Genomic DNA, 15,224 nt, shown 5'->3' with positions numbered 1-15,224 from the left:
TGATACTATATATATTTGCCTCAAGTATTTTTGCATCGTCTATAAATATACATTTCCAGGATTTGCGGTGAACTGAGTATGAGAGTGCATTGTCTCTGGCCTGTAGAGTAGGATAGGGCTTTACTATACTCACCACTAACCAGCTGTCTCTTACAGTAAGTGTTGATATAATGCACAATGGCCACCATGCAGTCCTGCGGGACTGGAGAGACTGCAAAGCTGCTACTCTTGAGAATAGAATAGAATGTATTTTTCTTGTAAGGGAACGTAATAAAGAGTCATGTCAAAAGTCAGACCTCCATTATTATGACTTTTTTTTTTTAAACCTTTTTTTTAATATAAATTACCTCTTCTGTGGTTTACGCAGTTCCACCCAAAACACATGTGCTTTTGTGTTGTACGTAGTAGTGCACAGGGACCAGCTAAGGTCATCGTACTGATAGAATAACTACCGTTGCAGAAAAATAGGTGCCACCTACACTGGTTCATAAGGAGTGTGTGTCTAAGTGAGGATCCAGCAGTATGCAAAATGATTCTGTAATGACAGACTTAAATGGCCATCCTTTCTCTTCCCATTACGGCGTAATTATGTATGTTATTCATATCCGTGTAAGAACTATTCCTCAGTGACGACTTTCAAGACTGTGACTTGAATTGTTCCTTACAGGCTCTTTGCCGGTCAGATGTTACTATATGAGAGAACAACATGGCCATCCAATAATATAAATAGGCGTAACACTCATGTGGGCTTATTGTCCATATGGATAGAACTGACATCTACAAAAGAGAATTCAACAAGTTGTGAGATTAACAAGGTTGAAGTGTCTGGGCAGCTATAATTTGCACTTAGTCTAAGGCTAGGCCTAGTCTGTGTACAGGAAACTGGCCCTGTAGGAACATGGTAACTTAACTTTAATGCAGAATAAAACATAATTCTCAATGGAGACTCTCTATTGAAAGTGCTTGTTATTCTTAGTCCAGGAATAGGCTTAATCTATGTCCGGGAAACTGTCCTATAGAGTCTAAACCATCCATAGCATGGGCACCATAGAGAACATATAAATGACTGTGTTCTATATACATGTAATTCTATGATGTGCACAACCTCATCTGGAGGATGCAGAGAACTGCACAGCCAAGTCCTGGCAGCAGGGTGATCCAGCCAGGGGCCCCACAGACAGGCTAATGCAACAGGGAAAACATGAGATGGAGCTCACATCTAACAACAGAATATTCAGAAAGGAAACATTGACTGTCTTCCGTTTTGTAGACTGCATGTGAATTAGTGTAGGATATTTATGTGGAATTGTCAATATTATTGAAATATTTTCATGAGAAAATAGACTTGAAAAATGAATATCTTGCAGAAGCTACATTTCTCTACTGAATGCATCACACCTCATCTCCAAACCCATATCAGATCAAGCCAAGGACATGGATGTGCTCTCAACTGTGATCAGCATATCAATTTACAGAACACTACAACCAAGTCACATGTGCTTGGAAGGCAGCCTAGTGGTGTAGCGTTGGGCCTGTAAACAAAAGGCCACTAGTTCAAATTGACCAATCCCAGAACTGATAAGGTGTAAAAATCTGTTGATGTGCCCTTAAGCAAGACACATAATCTAAGTCCTCCTGTAGCTCAGTTGGTAGAGCATGGCGCTTGTAATGCCAGGGTAGTGGGTTCAATTCCCGGGACCACCCATACGTAGAATGTATGCACACATGACTGTAAGTCGCTTTGGATAAAAGCGTCTGCTAAATGGCATATATTATATTATTAATTGTTCCAGGTTTTCTATTGAAACATTCAGTGAAAGTTTTAAGGATGTTATTAAAAAAACTCTAAATAACTTATAATTTCCTTTCTCAGAGCTTTAATAAAACCTCCCAGGAAAACTTTCAAGGAACAGAGTTTTAAAAAATCAGTTTTACCAGACCGGAAACAGATCGTTTCATTCCCACAACCGGTAACATATGTTCCAACAACTTCCAAGGAAGCAAATGTGCTAGCTGGGAAGTGTGTATTCCTGTATATGCATGAATTGGAAATGTGTTTTTTTGCAAATCGCAACTCTTCCTGAGACACTCTATCTGTGCTTGGAGTTCAAAAACGTTAACCCAAAATAAGTTAGCAATGTTATTAAAACCCATTTCCAAAGGACACATGCTTATAATACACCCTACCAAGCTAGAACATTTGGTTCCTTGGAAGTTGTGAGAACGTCTGTTATTGGTTGTGGAAACGAAGCCATACTTTTCCTGACCATTAAAACTGAACGTTTTTTTAACGTTCCAAGAACAGAGGTGAAAATCTTGCCTGTTCTGGGAATGTTTATTTCTAGGTTGCAGAGAGGTTCTGAGAATGTTTTACTCTGGTTCCTTGAAAGTTTTAAGAACTGAAATCATTTTGAGTTATCCAAATAACTTCCTTAAAACTTTCACTGAATGTTTCAATAAGATTCCTAATAACACTGCTGGGTTACCTTTTTTTTGTTTAATTCGAAGCACGAATAGGACATATGGAAATTAATTTCCTTAGGCAATAATCATGAAAACACATGTATTTATTATTGTGATAGTGAGATTCAAAACTATCATCTTCTGTTCGCCATCATGGAGTTAATCCACTGCGCCACCAGGATGGAGCTAGCATGCCAGTTTTTTTTTTACGCAATACAAAGCTATTCCTTCTAGTCTATTCAAACAGAACCCATTTCAAAGGAAATAAGAACTAATTAAGACCAGGTCTAGCCAATTATTGGGCAGGGCCAACACACCTGAACACACCTAAAATCTCAACGCAACCGTTGTTATATCAATAACAAATCAATTCTGGGTAAAAAATTAGGTACCCTCCTGTAATAGATTTCCATTGAAATGGACTTTATAGCAAGAATTCTACTAGTAGTGTCTCGGAGTGGTCTGAGTGGGGAGGGAGGGGAAAACTGAAAACTATGTTATTGGCAGAAAAGTTTGGAACTCTCTTTGTTATTGGTCTATTAACCAGTTGAATGCATGGTGATGTCACCATGGAAAGCCAAAACTCCCACCCATGCAAACCTTCTGATAAGAAGGTCCTGTGTAGATTGTATTTTCAACCAGAAACTATCAAGAGATAACACTGATCCATGTTTTCACACTTTTACAGTGTTAGTTCCATTAGCTGTTGTAAAATATTATATAAAAAACGGAAAAACTGAATTTTGACTGTACTGGGCCTTTTTTGTTGATGCTGAGAACGAAACATATACAGTACCAGTCAAAAGTTTGGACACACCTACCCATTCAAGGGTTTTTCTTTATTTGTACTATTTTCTACATTTTAGAATTATAGTGACGACATCAAAACTATGAAATAACACATATGGAATCATGTAGTAACCAAAAAAGTGTTAAACAAATATAAAATGTTTTAAATTCTTCAAATTAGCAACCCTTTGCCTTGATGACAGCTTTGCACACTCTTGGCATTCTCTCAACCAGCTTCATGAGGACTGCTTTTCCAACAGTCTTGAAGGAGCTCCCACATATGCTGAGCACCTGTTGGCTGTTTTTCCTTCACTCTGCGGTCCAACTCATTCCAAACCATCTCAATTGGGTTGAGGTCAGGTGATTGTTGAGGCCAGGTCATCTGATGCAACACTCCATCACTCTCTTTCTTGGTCAAATAGCCCTTACAAAGCTTGAAGGTGTGTTGGGTCATTGTCCTGTTGAAAAACAAATGATAGTCCCACTAAGTGCAAACCAGAAGGGATGGCGTATCGCTGCAGAATGCTGTGGTAGCCATGCTGGTTAAGTGTGCCTTGAATTCTAAATAAATCACAGACAGTGTCACCAGTAAAGCACCCCTACAACATCACACCTCCTCCTCAATGCTTCATGGTGGGAACCACACATGCGGAGATCATCCGTTCACCTATGCCGCGTCTCACAAAGACAACATCTCAAATTTGGAACCATCAGACCAAAGGACAGATTTCCACCGGTCTAATGTCCATTGCTCGTGTTTCTTGGCCCAAGTAAGTCTCTTCTTCTTCATGGTGTCCTTTAGTAGTGGTTTCTTTGGAGGAATTCGACCATGATTCACACAGTCTCTTCTGAACAGTTAATGTTGAGATGTGTCTGTTACTTGAACTCCGTGAAGCATTTATTTGGGCTGCATTTTCTGAAGCTGGTAACTCTAATGAAGTGATCCTGTGTAACAGAGGTAACTCTGGATCTTTCTTTCCTGTGGCGGTCCTCGTGAGAGACAGTTTCATCATAGATCATAGTTTTTGCAACTGCACTTGAAGAAACTTTCGAAATTCTTGAAATGTTCCGTACTGACTGACCTTCATGATGAACTGTTGTTTCTCTTTGCTTATTTGAGCCGTTCTTGCCATAATATGGACATGGTCTTTTACCAAATAGGGCTATCTTCTGTATACCCCCTTAACTTGTCACAACACAACTGATTGTTTTGATGTCTTCAAATCAAATCAAATTTTATTGGTCACATACACGTGATTGGCAGATGTTATTGCGGGTGTAGCGAAATGCTTGTGCTTCTAGCTCTGACAGTGCAGTAATATCTAACAAATTATACAACATATACCCAATACACACAAATCTAAGTAGGAATGAATTAAGACTATATACATATGGACGAGCGACGTCAGAGCGGAACGGACTAAGATACAGTAGAATAGTATAGAATACAGTATATACATATGAGATGAGTAATGCAAGATATGTAAACATTATTAAGTGACTAAGATACCGTAGAATAGTATAGAATACAGTATATACATATGAGATGAGTAATGCCAGATATGTAAACATTATTAAAGTGACTAGTGTTCCATTCCTTAAAGTGACCAGTGATTCCTAGTCTGTGCCTATAGACAGCAGGCTCTAATGTGCTAGTGATGTGCTAGTGACAGTCCTTTAACAGTCCTGATGGCCTTGAGATAGAGACTGAAAAACAGCTTCTCAGTCAGCTTTGATGCACCTGTACTGACGCTTGCCTTCTGGATGATAGCGGGGGGAACAGGCAGTGGCTCGGATGGTTGGCCACGCAGTCATGGGTGAACAGGGAGTACAGGAGGGGGCTGAGCACACACCCTTGTGGGGCCCCAGTGTTGAGGATCAGCAAAGTGGAGGTGATTTTTCCTACCTTCACCTCCAGGACCCAGTTGCACAGGGTGGGGTTCAGACCCAGGGCCGCAAGCTTAATGATGAGCTTGGGGGGGGGGTACTATGGTGTTGAATGCTGAGCTATAGACAATAAACAGCATTCTTACATAGGTATTCCTCTTGTCCAGATGGGATAGGGCAGTGTGCATAGTGATGGCTATTCCATTGTCTGTGGATATATTCGGGCGGTAATAAAATTGAAATGGGTCTAGGGTGGCATGTAAGGTAGAGGTGATATGATCCTTGACTAGTCTCTCAAAGCACTTCATGATGACAGAGGTGAGTGCTACGGGGCGATAGTCATTAAGTTCAGTTACCTTTGCCTTCTTGGGTACAGGAACAATGGTGGCCATCTTGAAGCATGTGGGAGAGATTGAATATGCCCGTAAACACACCAATGAGCTGGTCTGCGCATGCTCTGAGGGCACGGCCAGGGATTCCGTAAACTTCAAAGTGTTTATTTTCAAATGGTGCCAAGAAAATGCATATCCTTGCTTCAGGGCCTGAGCTACAGGCAGTTAGATTTGGGTATGTAATTTTAGGTGAAAATTGAAAAAAGGGACAGATCCTTAAGAGGTTATTAATTAACAGTCTTGGAACAATTTGAGAACATGACTTTAAATAGAACTATGAGGAAGCCAGTAGGAAACGTTATGCTGAAGTACTGAAATTCCCACAGAAGAACGTTGTTTCTTAACTATTTGTGAACGTTCCCAATGTCAAACCAGTTGGAGAACATTCCCAAAACATTCCCAAAATTGAAATGAAATGTCACCATGTTTGAACTTTTAGGAAATGTTCTGCTGGAAGTATTAACAGTGTTGTTTTTTTGTCAAGTTCCTTAAATATGCTGAGAATGTCCCCAAGCCAAGTTACTATTCTGCGCCATTCCCAAGTTACTATTCTGCACCATTCCCACAAAGTTGTGGGAAGGTTGTATGCAAAATAACTATAGGACCACCACGCTCTCACCAAGCTCTATGGTTCTCACAACATTATTTGATAGCTGGGTTGTAAGTCTACATGTATGAAATAGGACAAATATTATCACCCACCAAATGATTATTAAATCACAAAACCAGGTGTCTTTTTATGATCTATGTGCAATAAATACAGCAGGCTGCCTATATCAAATTCTTATTAAAAAAATATGTTATGCACATGCAGGTGTGGATATGCACTGTAGTCTATACTATTTTCAGTGACACCTTGCCTTGCACGAGCCTTGTCTTGATCAAGTCCTCTGACTGAACGATGAGATCATTATCCTCACAAACATTCATTCAAAAAAAGCAAACACAGAAATGTTCTCAGTAAAAGAAAAAAATAAAGAAAATTGAAACAAGATTCTACCAGTTTAAAGGGTATAAACCTGTACTTTCAGGGGTAATCATTTAAATAAAGAAGTAGTCACCTCGCAGTACACCTATGGCAGAAGCCAAGCTAACAAAAAAACACAACAAAAGTTTCATATTTTTGATTTTAATGGAAACATATCATTGCAGATAATTTGTAATCAATTTTAATGAATATGTAAAACAATATACATGTAGTGAATAAAACAACACCCAAACACCTTCTTGCTGATATTATGACTACAACAAAAGAAATGTTGCATTTGTTTATAGGAAAATAAGAAATAGTGTGGACCAATAAACTATTAACATAATTCTTCAGAGAAAAAGAGTGGCAAAGACCAAAATACACAGTATGCCTGCATGCCAAATATGTATAATGTAACCACTGTAACGAGCTGAACAGCAATCAGAAAGTATTCACACCCTTTGACCTTTTACACATTTTGCTGTGTGACAGCCTGCAATTAAAATGGATTAAATGTAGATTTTTTTTGTCACTGGCCTACACGCAATACCCCATAATATCAAAGTGGAATTATGTTTTTCGAAATGTTTACATATTAATTACAAATGAAAAACGAAAATGTATTGAGTCAATAAGTATTCAACCCCTTTACTATGACAAGCCTAAAGAAGTTCAGGAATAGAAATGTGCTTAAAAAGTCACATATAAGTTGCATGGACTCACTCTCTGTGAAATAATAGTGTTAACATGATTTAAGTAATAACTACCTCAACTCTGTACCCCACACATACAAGTATATGTAAGGTCCTCAATCAAGCAGTGAATTTTCAACAGAGATTCAACCACAGAGACCAGGGAGCTTTTCCAATGCCTCGAAAAAGAAGAGCACCTATTGGTAGATGGGTAAAAAAATAGACATTGAATATTCCTTTGAGCATGGTGAAGTTATTAATTAAACTTTGGATGTTGTATCAGTACACCCAGTCACTACAAAGATACAGGCGTCCTTCCTAACTCAGTTGCCAGAGAGGAAGGAAACCGCTCAGAGATTTCACCATGAGGCCAATCGTGACTTTAAAACAGCTACAGAGTTCAATGAGGGATAGGAGAAAACTGAGGATGGATCAACAACATTGTAGTTACTCCACAATACTAACCTGACTGACAGAGTGAAAATAAGGAAGCCTGTACAGAATAAAAATATTCAAAAACATCCATCCTGTTTGCAACAAGGCACTAAAGTAATAAAATAATTTGCAAAGCAATTCACGTTTTGTCCTGAAAACAAACTGTTATGTTTAGGGTATATCCAATAGAACACATTACTGAGTACCACTCTACATATTTTAAAACATGGTGGTGACTGCATCTTTTTATGGGTATGCTTGCAATCGTTAAGGACTGTGGAGTATTTCAGGATAAAAAAGAAATGGAATGGAGCTAAGCACAGGCAAAATTCTAGAGGAAAACCGGTTAAATCTGCTTTCCACCAGACATTGGGAAATAACTTCACTTTTCAGCAGGACAGTTTTTATTTTTTTATTTTACCTTTATTTAACTAGGCAAGTCAGTTAAGAACAAATTATTATTTTCAACGACGGCCTAGGAACAGTGGGTTAACTGCCTGCTCAGGGGCAGAACGACAGATTTGTACCTTGTCAGCTCGGGGGTTTGAACTTGCAACCTTCCGGTTACTAGTCCAACGCTCTAACCACTAGGCGTAAAAGACAAGGCCAAATCTACACTGGAGTTGCTTACCAAGAAGACATTGAATGTTCCTGAGTGGCCGAGTTACAGCTTTGACTTAATTATACTTGACAATCTATGGCAAGACCTGAAAATTGTGGTCCAGCAATGATCAACAACCAATTTTGACAGAGGTTGAAGAATTATGAAAATAATAAATGGGCAAATGTTTCACAATCCAGGTGAGGAAAGCTCTTGGACTTACAAAAGACTCACAGATGTAATTGCTGCCAAAGGTGGTTCCAACAAAGTATTGACTCAAGGGTGTGAATATTGTGATATAATATTGAGTATTGTGTGTAGATACGTGAGAGGAAAACACATTTAATCGATTTTGAATTCAGGCTGTAACACAACAAAATATGGATTATGTCAAGGGGTATGAATAGCTTCTGAGCTTTAAAAAGAGACTCTTACAGTATTTTTTTTTTTACAGATGTTTGGTCAACTTCTGTGGATTCAAAAACGTCTAAATAATTTGAATTATTTTGTTGGTGTGAGGAGTACATTCTTCGTTGGCCTACGTGTGTCTGATAGGTATAGACCTATCATAATCAATGGCTATACAATTTGTTTGGAAAATGAAAGGGTCCAACGTCATTAAGCATGCAATCAATAGTATTTAAATACTACAAAAACTAAAAGGCTCCGCATGAAAATATTCCATCAGCCATGCCGTCAATGTATCAGCTAGCCTTAGCCATGGGTAACCAAAGTAATCATCACTCCCTTAATCAAGCACACCAGGGATCCCTCAAAATGCATTGTTAGAAATTGTTTGTATTCTATTAAACTAGAAATATTATGAATTGAGTATGGTTTCCATATAGTCATTGTGCACATGCAGATTACATTATTTGCAAAGATGGTAGAGTAGGTATATTCAAGCACAATTGGCAGATTTTCGGTGTTTTTAGCACATGTCTATATAGGTTCATTGCCTTCCAGTCCACGTTTCAATGACTGCAGGTAACTATTCAGATGGATAACAATGCGAATACCCTTGCAAATTAACGTTATATTGCAAACCTATATCACGGCCGAAAACGTGCACATCAGCATCAGTAAATGCATTAAAAATAACTGCTCCTAATGGCAAGTTAATTCTAGACATTATTAATCAAAAATATTTAAACAGAGACGTCCTTGTCATAGAGAATAGCTTTCGCTATATTTTAATTTCCAAGCGCATGTTTGCTCCGATTACCAAGAGTTCTCGTCGGTGTGACAAAGGCCCTCTTGACAGAAGTTCAACTCTAAAACCCGGAAAAGATTCGGTGAAGTAGCCTGGGCTAACATACACGCGAAGGAGGAGACCAATGAAATGGGGAAATAGTCTTGAGCCGCAGCCAACGAGATTGACGTAATGGACGCGTCAAATTAATCTCCGCACACTTGAACCTTCGGGATGGACAAATTTTCCCTTATGGGACAAAAATCACTTCAGTACCTTTGCCCAAACTCGCAGTCTTCGAGCATCTTACCAGAAATGAAAGGGCAGAGCTAAAGGAAAAACGCACAGCAAAACCATTTCCCCCATCTCATGTGCAGAGGGGAGAGACCGCACTTTTCGGCCATTCTTAACTGCTAAAGGACAACATCTCACACCAAAGGCAATGGGTAAGCTCTCCCTACTTGGGTACACACTAGTTGAATCAACGTAGTTTACACGTCATTTCAATGGAATTACGTTGAACTAACGCGGAAAAGACGTTCAACCGAGTTTCGTGCCCAGTGAGCCGTGATTAATTTGGCATGGACTCATCAAGAGAAAATATGAGCATAAAAAGAGATTGAGGTTTTACCATTATATTGTACTATCCTATTCTCAAATGCGTGCATCCATGTATCATTCCAATGGCAGCGTCCATGTCTTTGTTTCCATTTATTTTTAACCCACATTTGGATTGAGCTGCTTTCCAAAGTTTGAGATCATTATAGGTTATTGGAAATTGTATTTGAAGGCCATAATAATACTAATGATATAGGTTAGATCAAGGATGGGGAATGGTGCTTTTGGAAACGTGAGTGCGCCCTTGTGCATTAAGCCATAAGCTACAGGCTATTGTGGTTATGCTATTTGTTTAAAAACACGGTTACACTGATCTGTCGAGTCTATGCACCTCAATGCAATTCCTTATTTGTTTCTTGCAGATCATACATATGGAGAAGTAAACCAGCTTGGCGGGGTATTTGTCAACGGACGACCACTTCCAAATTCGATTCGGATCAGAATCGTGGAATTAGCTCAACTTGGAATACGACCGTGTGACATCAGTAGACAGCTTCGAGTCTCTCATGGCTGTGTGAGCAAGATACTTGCGAGATACAACGAGACGGGTTCGATACTGCCCGGTGCCATAGGAGGAAGTAAACCCCGGGTCACAACACCGAACGTGGTGAAAAGCATAAGGGATTACAAACAAGGAGACCCTGGAATATTTGCTTGGGAGATCAGGGACAGGCTTCTTGCAGATGCAGTGTGTGATAAGTATAACGTTCCCTCCGTCAGCTCCATAAGCCGTATTTTACGCAACAAAATAGGAAATCTTTCCCAGCCGGGCCAGTATGAGAACAGCAAGCCAATCCATCCTCAGCTCTCCTACAACCACATGTACCCGTACTCATACCCCAGCGCAATGTCGCCCACTGGGACAAAAATTGGCAGCGGTCCCGGTATACCGGTCACGCCGGGCCATGTCAGCCTCTCCCGCCATGGTTGGCCTTCCGTGCACACAGTCAGCAACATTTTGGGCATCCGAGCCTTCATGGACCCTGCAGGTTGGTGGCTAAATTGAATTAGACTCTTGCAGCTCAGTTGTTTCTTCGGGAACTGCATTACTGAGTGCATACACAGTTCCTCATTGGCAATATTTCCAGATGCATAATAGTTCAATATTTACGAATCAGTGTTTCTTGTCAATCAAACAGATATATCATACAATTCCATATGAATGAGAAACAACGTAAAACAACCAACTTATATTAAAACGACATAGATTGATAAATAAAATAACATTATAGGTATAACTGTAAAATAGTGAAACGGTATTATGAGCCTAATAGGCTACGCCTAAAATAGCCGTTAGTCATACAACTAATTTAAAAAAATTGCCTATTGATAAAGGAGCCAAATTACACATCTGATATAAATATGGACGCTAAATCCTCTTGAAATGTGTCAATGGACAAATAAGGCTAGCCTATCGGTGTGAGGACTACTTTGTGGTTTGGCTATTCGTAGGCCTACACATAGTTCTACATCGAACCCGTAGCCCATTGTGAACGTTAATGTAACAGTCTTATTTTATTTGAGATATCATTGTTTCCCTTCAGAATATGCGTTATAATGTAACCAGGCCTCTATAAATCGAAGAGGCAAACACTGTAGGTGTCAAATAAACAAGAATGTTTGAAATATTAAATGTTGTTCTAAAATTTCATAGAAATTTAGATCTTACAAAAACATGGCATTGAACACATTGTGGCCACAAACATTCGATCTGATTTTAGAAAATAAAGATTGGTTGAAGTGTGTGTAATGGAGAATTTCCACACGAAATTACCTAAATCAAAAACAATGATAATCATAGCATGTCTTTGTGCAAGAGGAATGTTGTCATCAGCAGAGGTGTATCTGAAAATATCGATACAAATCGAATAAAACCTCAAATGGTTTGTAGACTTAATAATGTTACATTCTACACTGAAACATTTCCCACAGCCATCGCTGGAGCTGAGGGGTACCCATCAAAAATGGAGGAGTGGGCGAGCGTAAACAGAGCGACGTTTTCCTCAGCCCATGGTGTCAACGGAATAGAGAAATCCTCCCTAGAGGCAGACATCAAGTTTCCTCAGGTACATTTATGAATCAAATACACAAACAATACACAAACAACGAATATGTTCATAGTTAGATCAGAAATCCGTTTCCACTACATTTCCTCTGTAAATACAATGCACGCATAAAAGTGTTAGGGCGTTTTGCTTCTCTGTGCTTAAAATGCTTTATTTTCTCGGTTTCCTCTCCAGTCTTCTTCAAACCTATCTAGTTATGCTTGTGCCTACTCTCCCCCAAACCAATACGGGGTGTATGGTGGACCAGGAGGTAACTATATGACAGCGGGACACCACTGGCAGTCTCAAAGCACAAGTCTTGCCCACCCCAACAGCGAAGCAACGATGCATGGTGGAGACCTCCACATGGCGATGTCCTTCAAACATTCAGCACGAGAAGGTAAGCCATGCAGCCTCTGTACTTAGCTACACGTTTTTACATTTCAAATATGCAGGTGATATTTGAATGCAGAACAGTGGCAGGCGCGGCTTAAGGCATCTGTCAATCAAACACCAGCAATTTGTAAATGCACTCGTCATATATATATATATATATATATTTATATTAGGGCTTGTGGGTCGAAAGCTAACGACCCAACAGTAGGTGCCCAATTAGGGGGTCTAGGACAACAGTTGACATTTAGAGAATGTCTGAACAGAGCAGGCGCTGTGTTGTGCGACTCATAAGGAAACCGTTAAGTCCTCTGGGAGAAGGCTTTGGAAGTGTAGGCTACTGTGCAAGTCGTTTTGGTCTATAGGTATAGCACAGCAGTACCCACTCAGGTGATGACTGTAGGCCTATAGGTTATTTTGAAGAACACATGAATAATATTTGAACAGGCCTATATGATTACTATAACGATTTCAACCTTACTCTTCAAAACTTTTAGGGCCTACATATTCTTAAAAATATAAAGTTGCAGTTATGATGTTCAAATTATGTTTATTCAATTTGCGAAGAAATGTTAGGCTATCTTATGTTCCTATTTGCAAGCTTTTAGTGTGTTTGCTTGACGACTAGGCCGATTTGGAAGGTTTTATTTTTACAGATACAAATGTCAGAGGTAATTTAATATAAATGAGAACAACCATGAAATTAGCGATGTCAATACATTCATTCGACTTATTCACATTTTTTAAAATACGTCATGAAGATATAGCCTGCTAAGCTAATTAATGTAACACCAATGAGCACCATTCTACATTAAATACTTGAGGTCTACATGATCCATACTATGTTGGAAAATCGATGCTGATGTTTATCTATCCAATCATTTTGATGTCAGTAGCTTGGCCTATGTCCCTATTATATTTTTGTGAAGAAAGATTGCTACATATGCTGAACAAAAATATAAAAGCAACATGCAACAATTTCAACGATTCAGTTTTTCCCCACAAAAGATTGCTTAATTAAAGTTTCATCACTTGGCCTGGTGGGTGATCTAAGAAGATGCCGCAGGTGAAAAAGCCTGACGTGGAGGTCCTGGGGCTGGCGTGGATAAATGTGGTCTGCGGTTGTGAGACGGATTGGACATACTGCCAAATTCTAGAAAACAAGGTGGCTTGTGGTAGAAAGATGAACCTTCAATTCTCTGGCAACGCCTCTGGTGGACATGCATGCAGTCAGCATGCCAATTGCATGCTCCCTCAAAACTTGAGACATCTGTGGCATTGTGTTGTGGGACAAAACAGCACATCTTAGTGGTATTTTATTGACCCCCCCCCAGCACAAGGTGCACCTTTGTAATGATCCTGCTGTTTTATCAGTATTGATATGCCTCACCTGTCAGGTGGATGGATTATCTTGGGAAATGAGAAATACTCACTAACAGGGATGTAAACAAATTTGCGCACAACATTTGAGAGAAATAAGCTTTTTGTGCATATGGAACATTTCTAGGATCTTTTATTTCAGCTCATGGGACCAACAGCTGCGTTTATATTTGTGTTCAGTAGTATATTTGGTCTACTATACAATGGACACATATGATTCCATAGCCACTTGATAGGCTACTATTGACAGTCCAATAACCCTGATCTATGTCAGATGAGACATCAAAGACTACTCTGTCTAGATATCTCAATAATTAAAACGGCCAGCCCATGCCATATCTCTGTCGCTGCAGTTATGGTGAGGTATTGTATGGCGTTTTCTTTGGAGATTGTGTAGCGATATCTGCTCTTCTTGACACGGCTTTGGGACCTACATCTAACACGCCTTTGTGTTCTCACTGTTCTGATGATGGATAGAATTACGATTTATTTGTTCCATGAACGTATCTCTTGTTTGTTTTTCGCAGGAGACAGAAAACCTCCCGGTCCCTTGAGCAAGCACCAGCACGAGGCGTTGAGCGTACACGGACTATCTCTCCCGACCTCCGCTTCATAACCCAACGAAACCAACGGACCGTCAAGATCACAGGCAATGTAGCCGAAAGAAAATGCGTAAAATTAAAAGATTTCAAAAAATGCATAATCCACTAGTAGAATAATCGAATGTCGACATGAATGGTGGTGCAGTCTTGTTCACCTGCACCAATGCAGCGGTGTTGGGTTGATTAGGACATCATTATTATATATTTAAAATTCCACTCATTCAAAACTCATCCCAATCGAAATTGTGTAACACGAATTATGTAGCCAGCCTACAAGTCTCTACAGTTCCCACGCATTGTTTCTCACAACCGATGATAATCCTGCATGCTCTCTGGGTTCAAACAAACGTGGACCATCTCTATTTGTTTGGGCCTATGTCCTAAAAGGGACATTTACATTTTTTTTAACAATATCATGTAGGCCTATTTGTAATTTTGTAAATTATATCTGCAGAAGCTGTATTATATATTTTTATAGCCTAACTGTGCTTAATAAAGGCATGCTAAACGGGAAATGCCTCGTTCATATGTTTGGATTTGCCTAATTCCTGCAGGTTTATGTTGTTGGCTCCTGGTAAAATGAAAATGATACATTTGCAGTTGGTAAAATACCTTCGTATAATGATTCAGTATAACAGTTTTTTTTCCTCCTGATGTGTCACTCACCATGCCTCCCTTCAAATTCGTGCAAACCAAGCTTTTCTGGAGTTAATGATGCTTCGCACTTTTCGGCGCCTTGCAAGATGGTATCTCTGTAGGCCGATA

General features: G+C 39.5%; 1 protein-coding gene across 1 annotated transcript; it reads left to right on the top strand.

Moving 5' to 3' along the window:
- Nucleotides 1-9,588: 9,588 nt before the first annotated feature.
- LOC123994954 (paired box protein Pax-1-like) lies at nucleotides 9,589-14,974 on the top strand. Its single transcript, XM_046298099.1, has 5 exons — nucleotides 9,589-9,867; nucleotides 10,402-11,028; nucleotides 11,972-12,105; nucleotides 12,280-12,484; nucleotides 14,385-14,974. Exons 1-5 carry the CDS (start codon nucleotides 9,864-9,866, stop codon nucleotides 14,471-14,473), a joined length of 1,059 nt encoding a protein of 352 aa, XP_046154055.1. The 5' UTR covers nucleotides 9,589-9,863; the 3' UTR covers nucleotides 14,474-14,974.
- The last annotated feature ends 250 nt before the right edge of the window (nucleotides 14,975-15,224 follow it).

Source organism: Oncorhynchus gorbuscha, linkage group LG14 (genome assembly GCF_021184085.1).
Source record: "Oncorhynchus gorbuscha isolate QuinsamMale2020 ecotype Even-year linkage group LG14, OgorEven_v1.0, whole genome shotgun sequence".
Classification (NCBI taxonomy): domain Eukaryota; kingdom Metazoa; phylum Chordata; class Actinopteri; order Salmoniformes; family Salmonidae; genus Oncorhynchus; species Oncorhynchus gorbuscha.
Note: the sequence above shows the minus strand (reverse complement) of the source record. Positions and strands in the feature narration are given on the sequence as shown.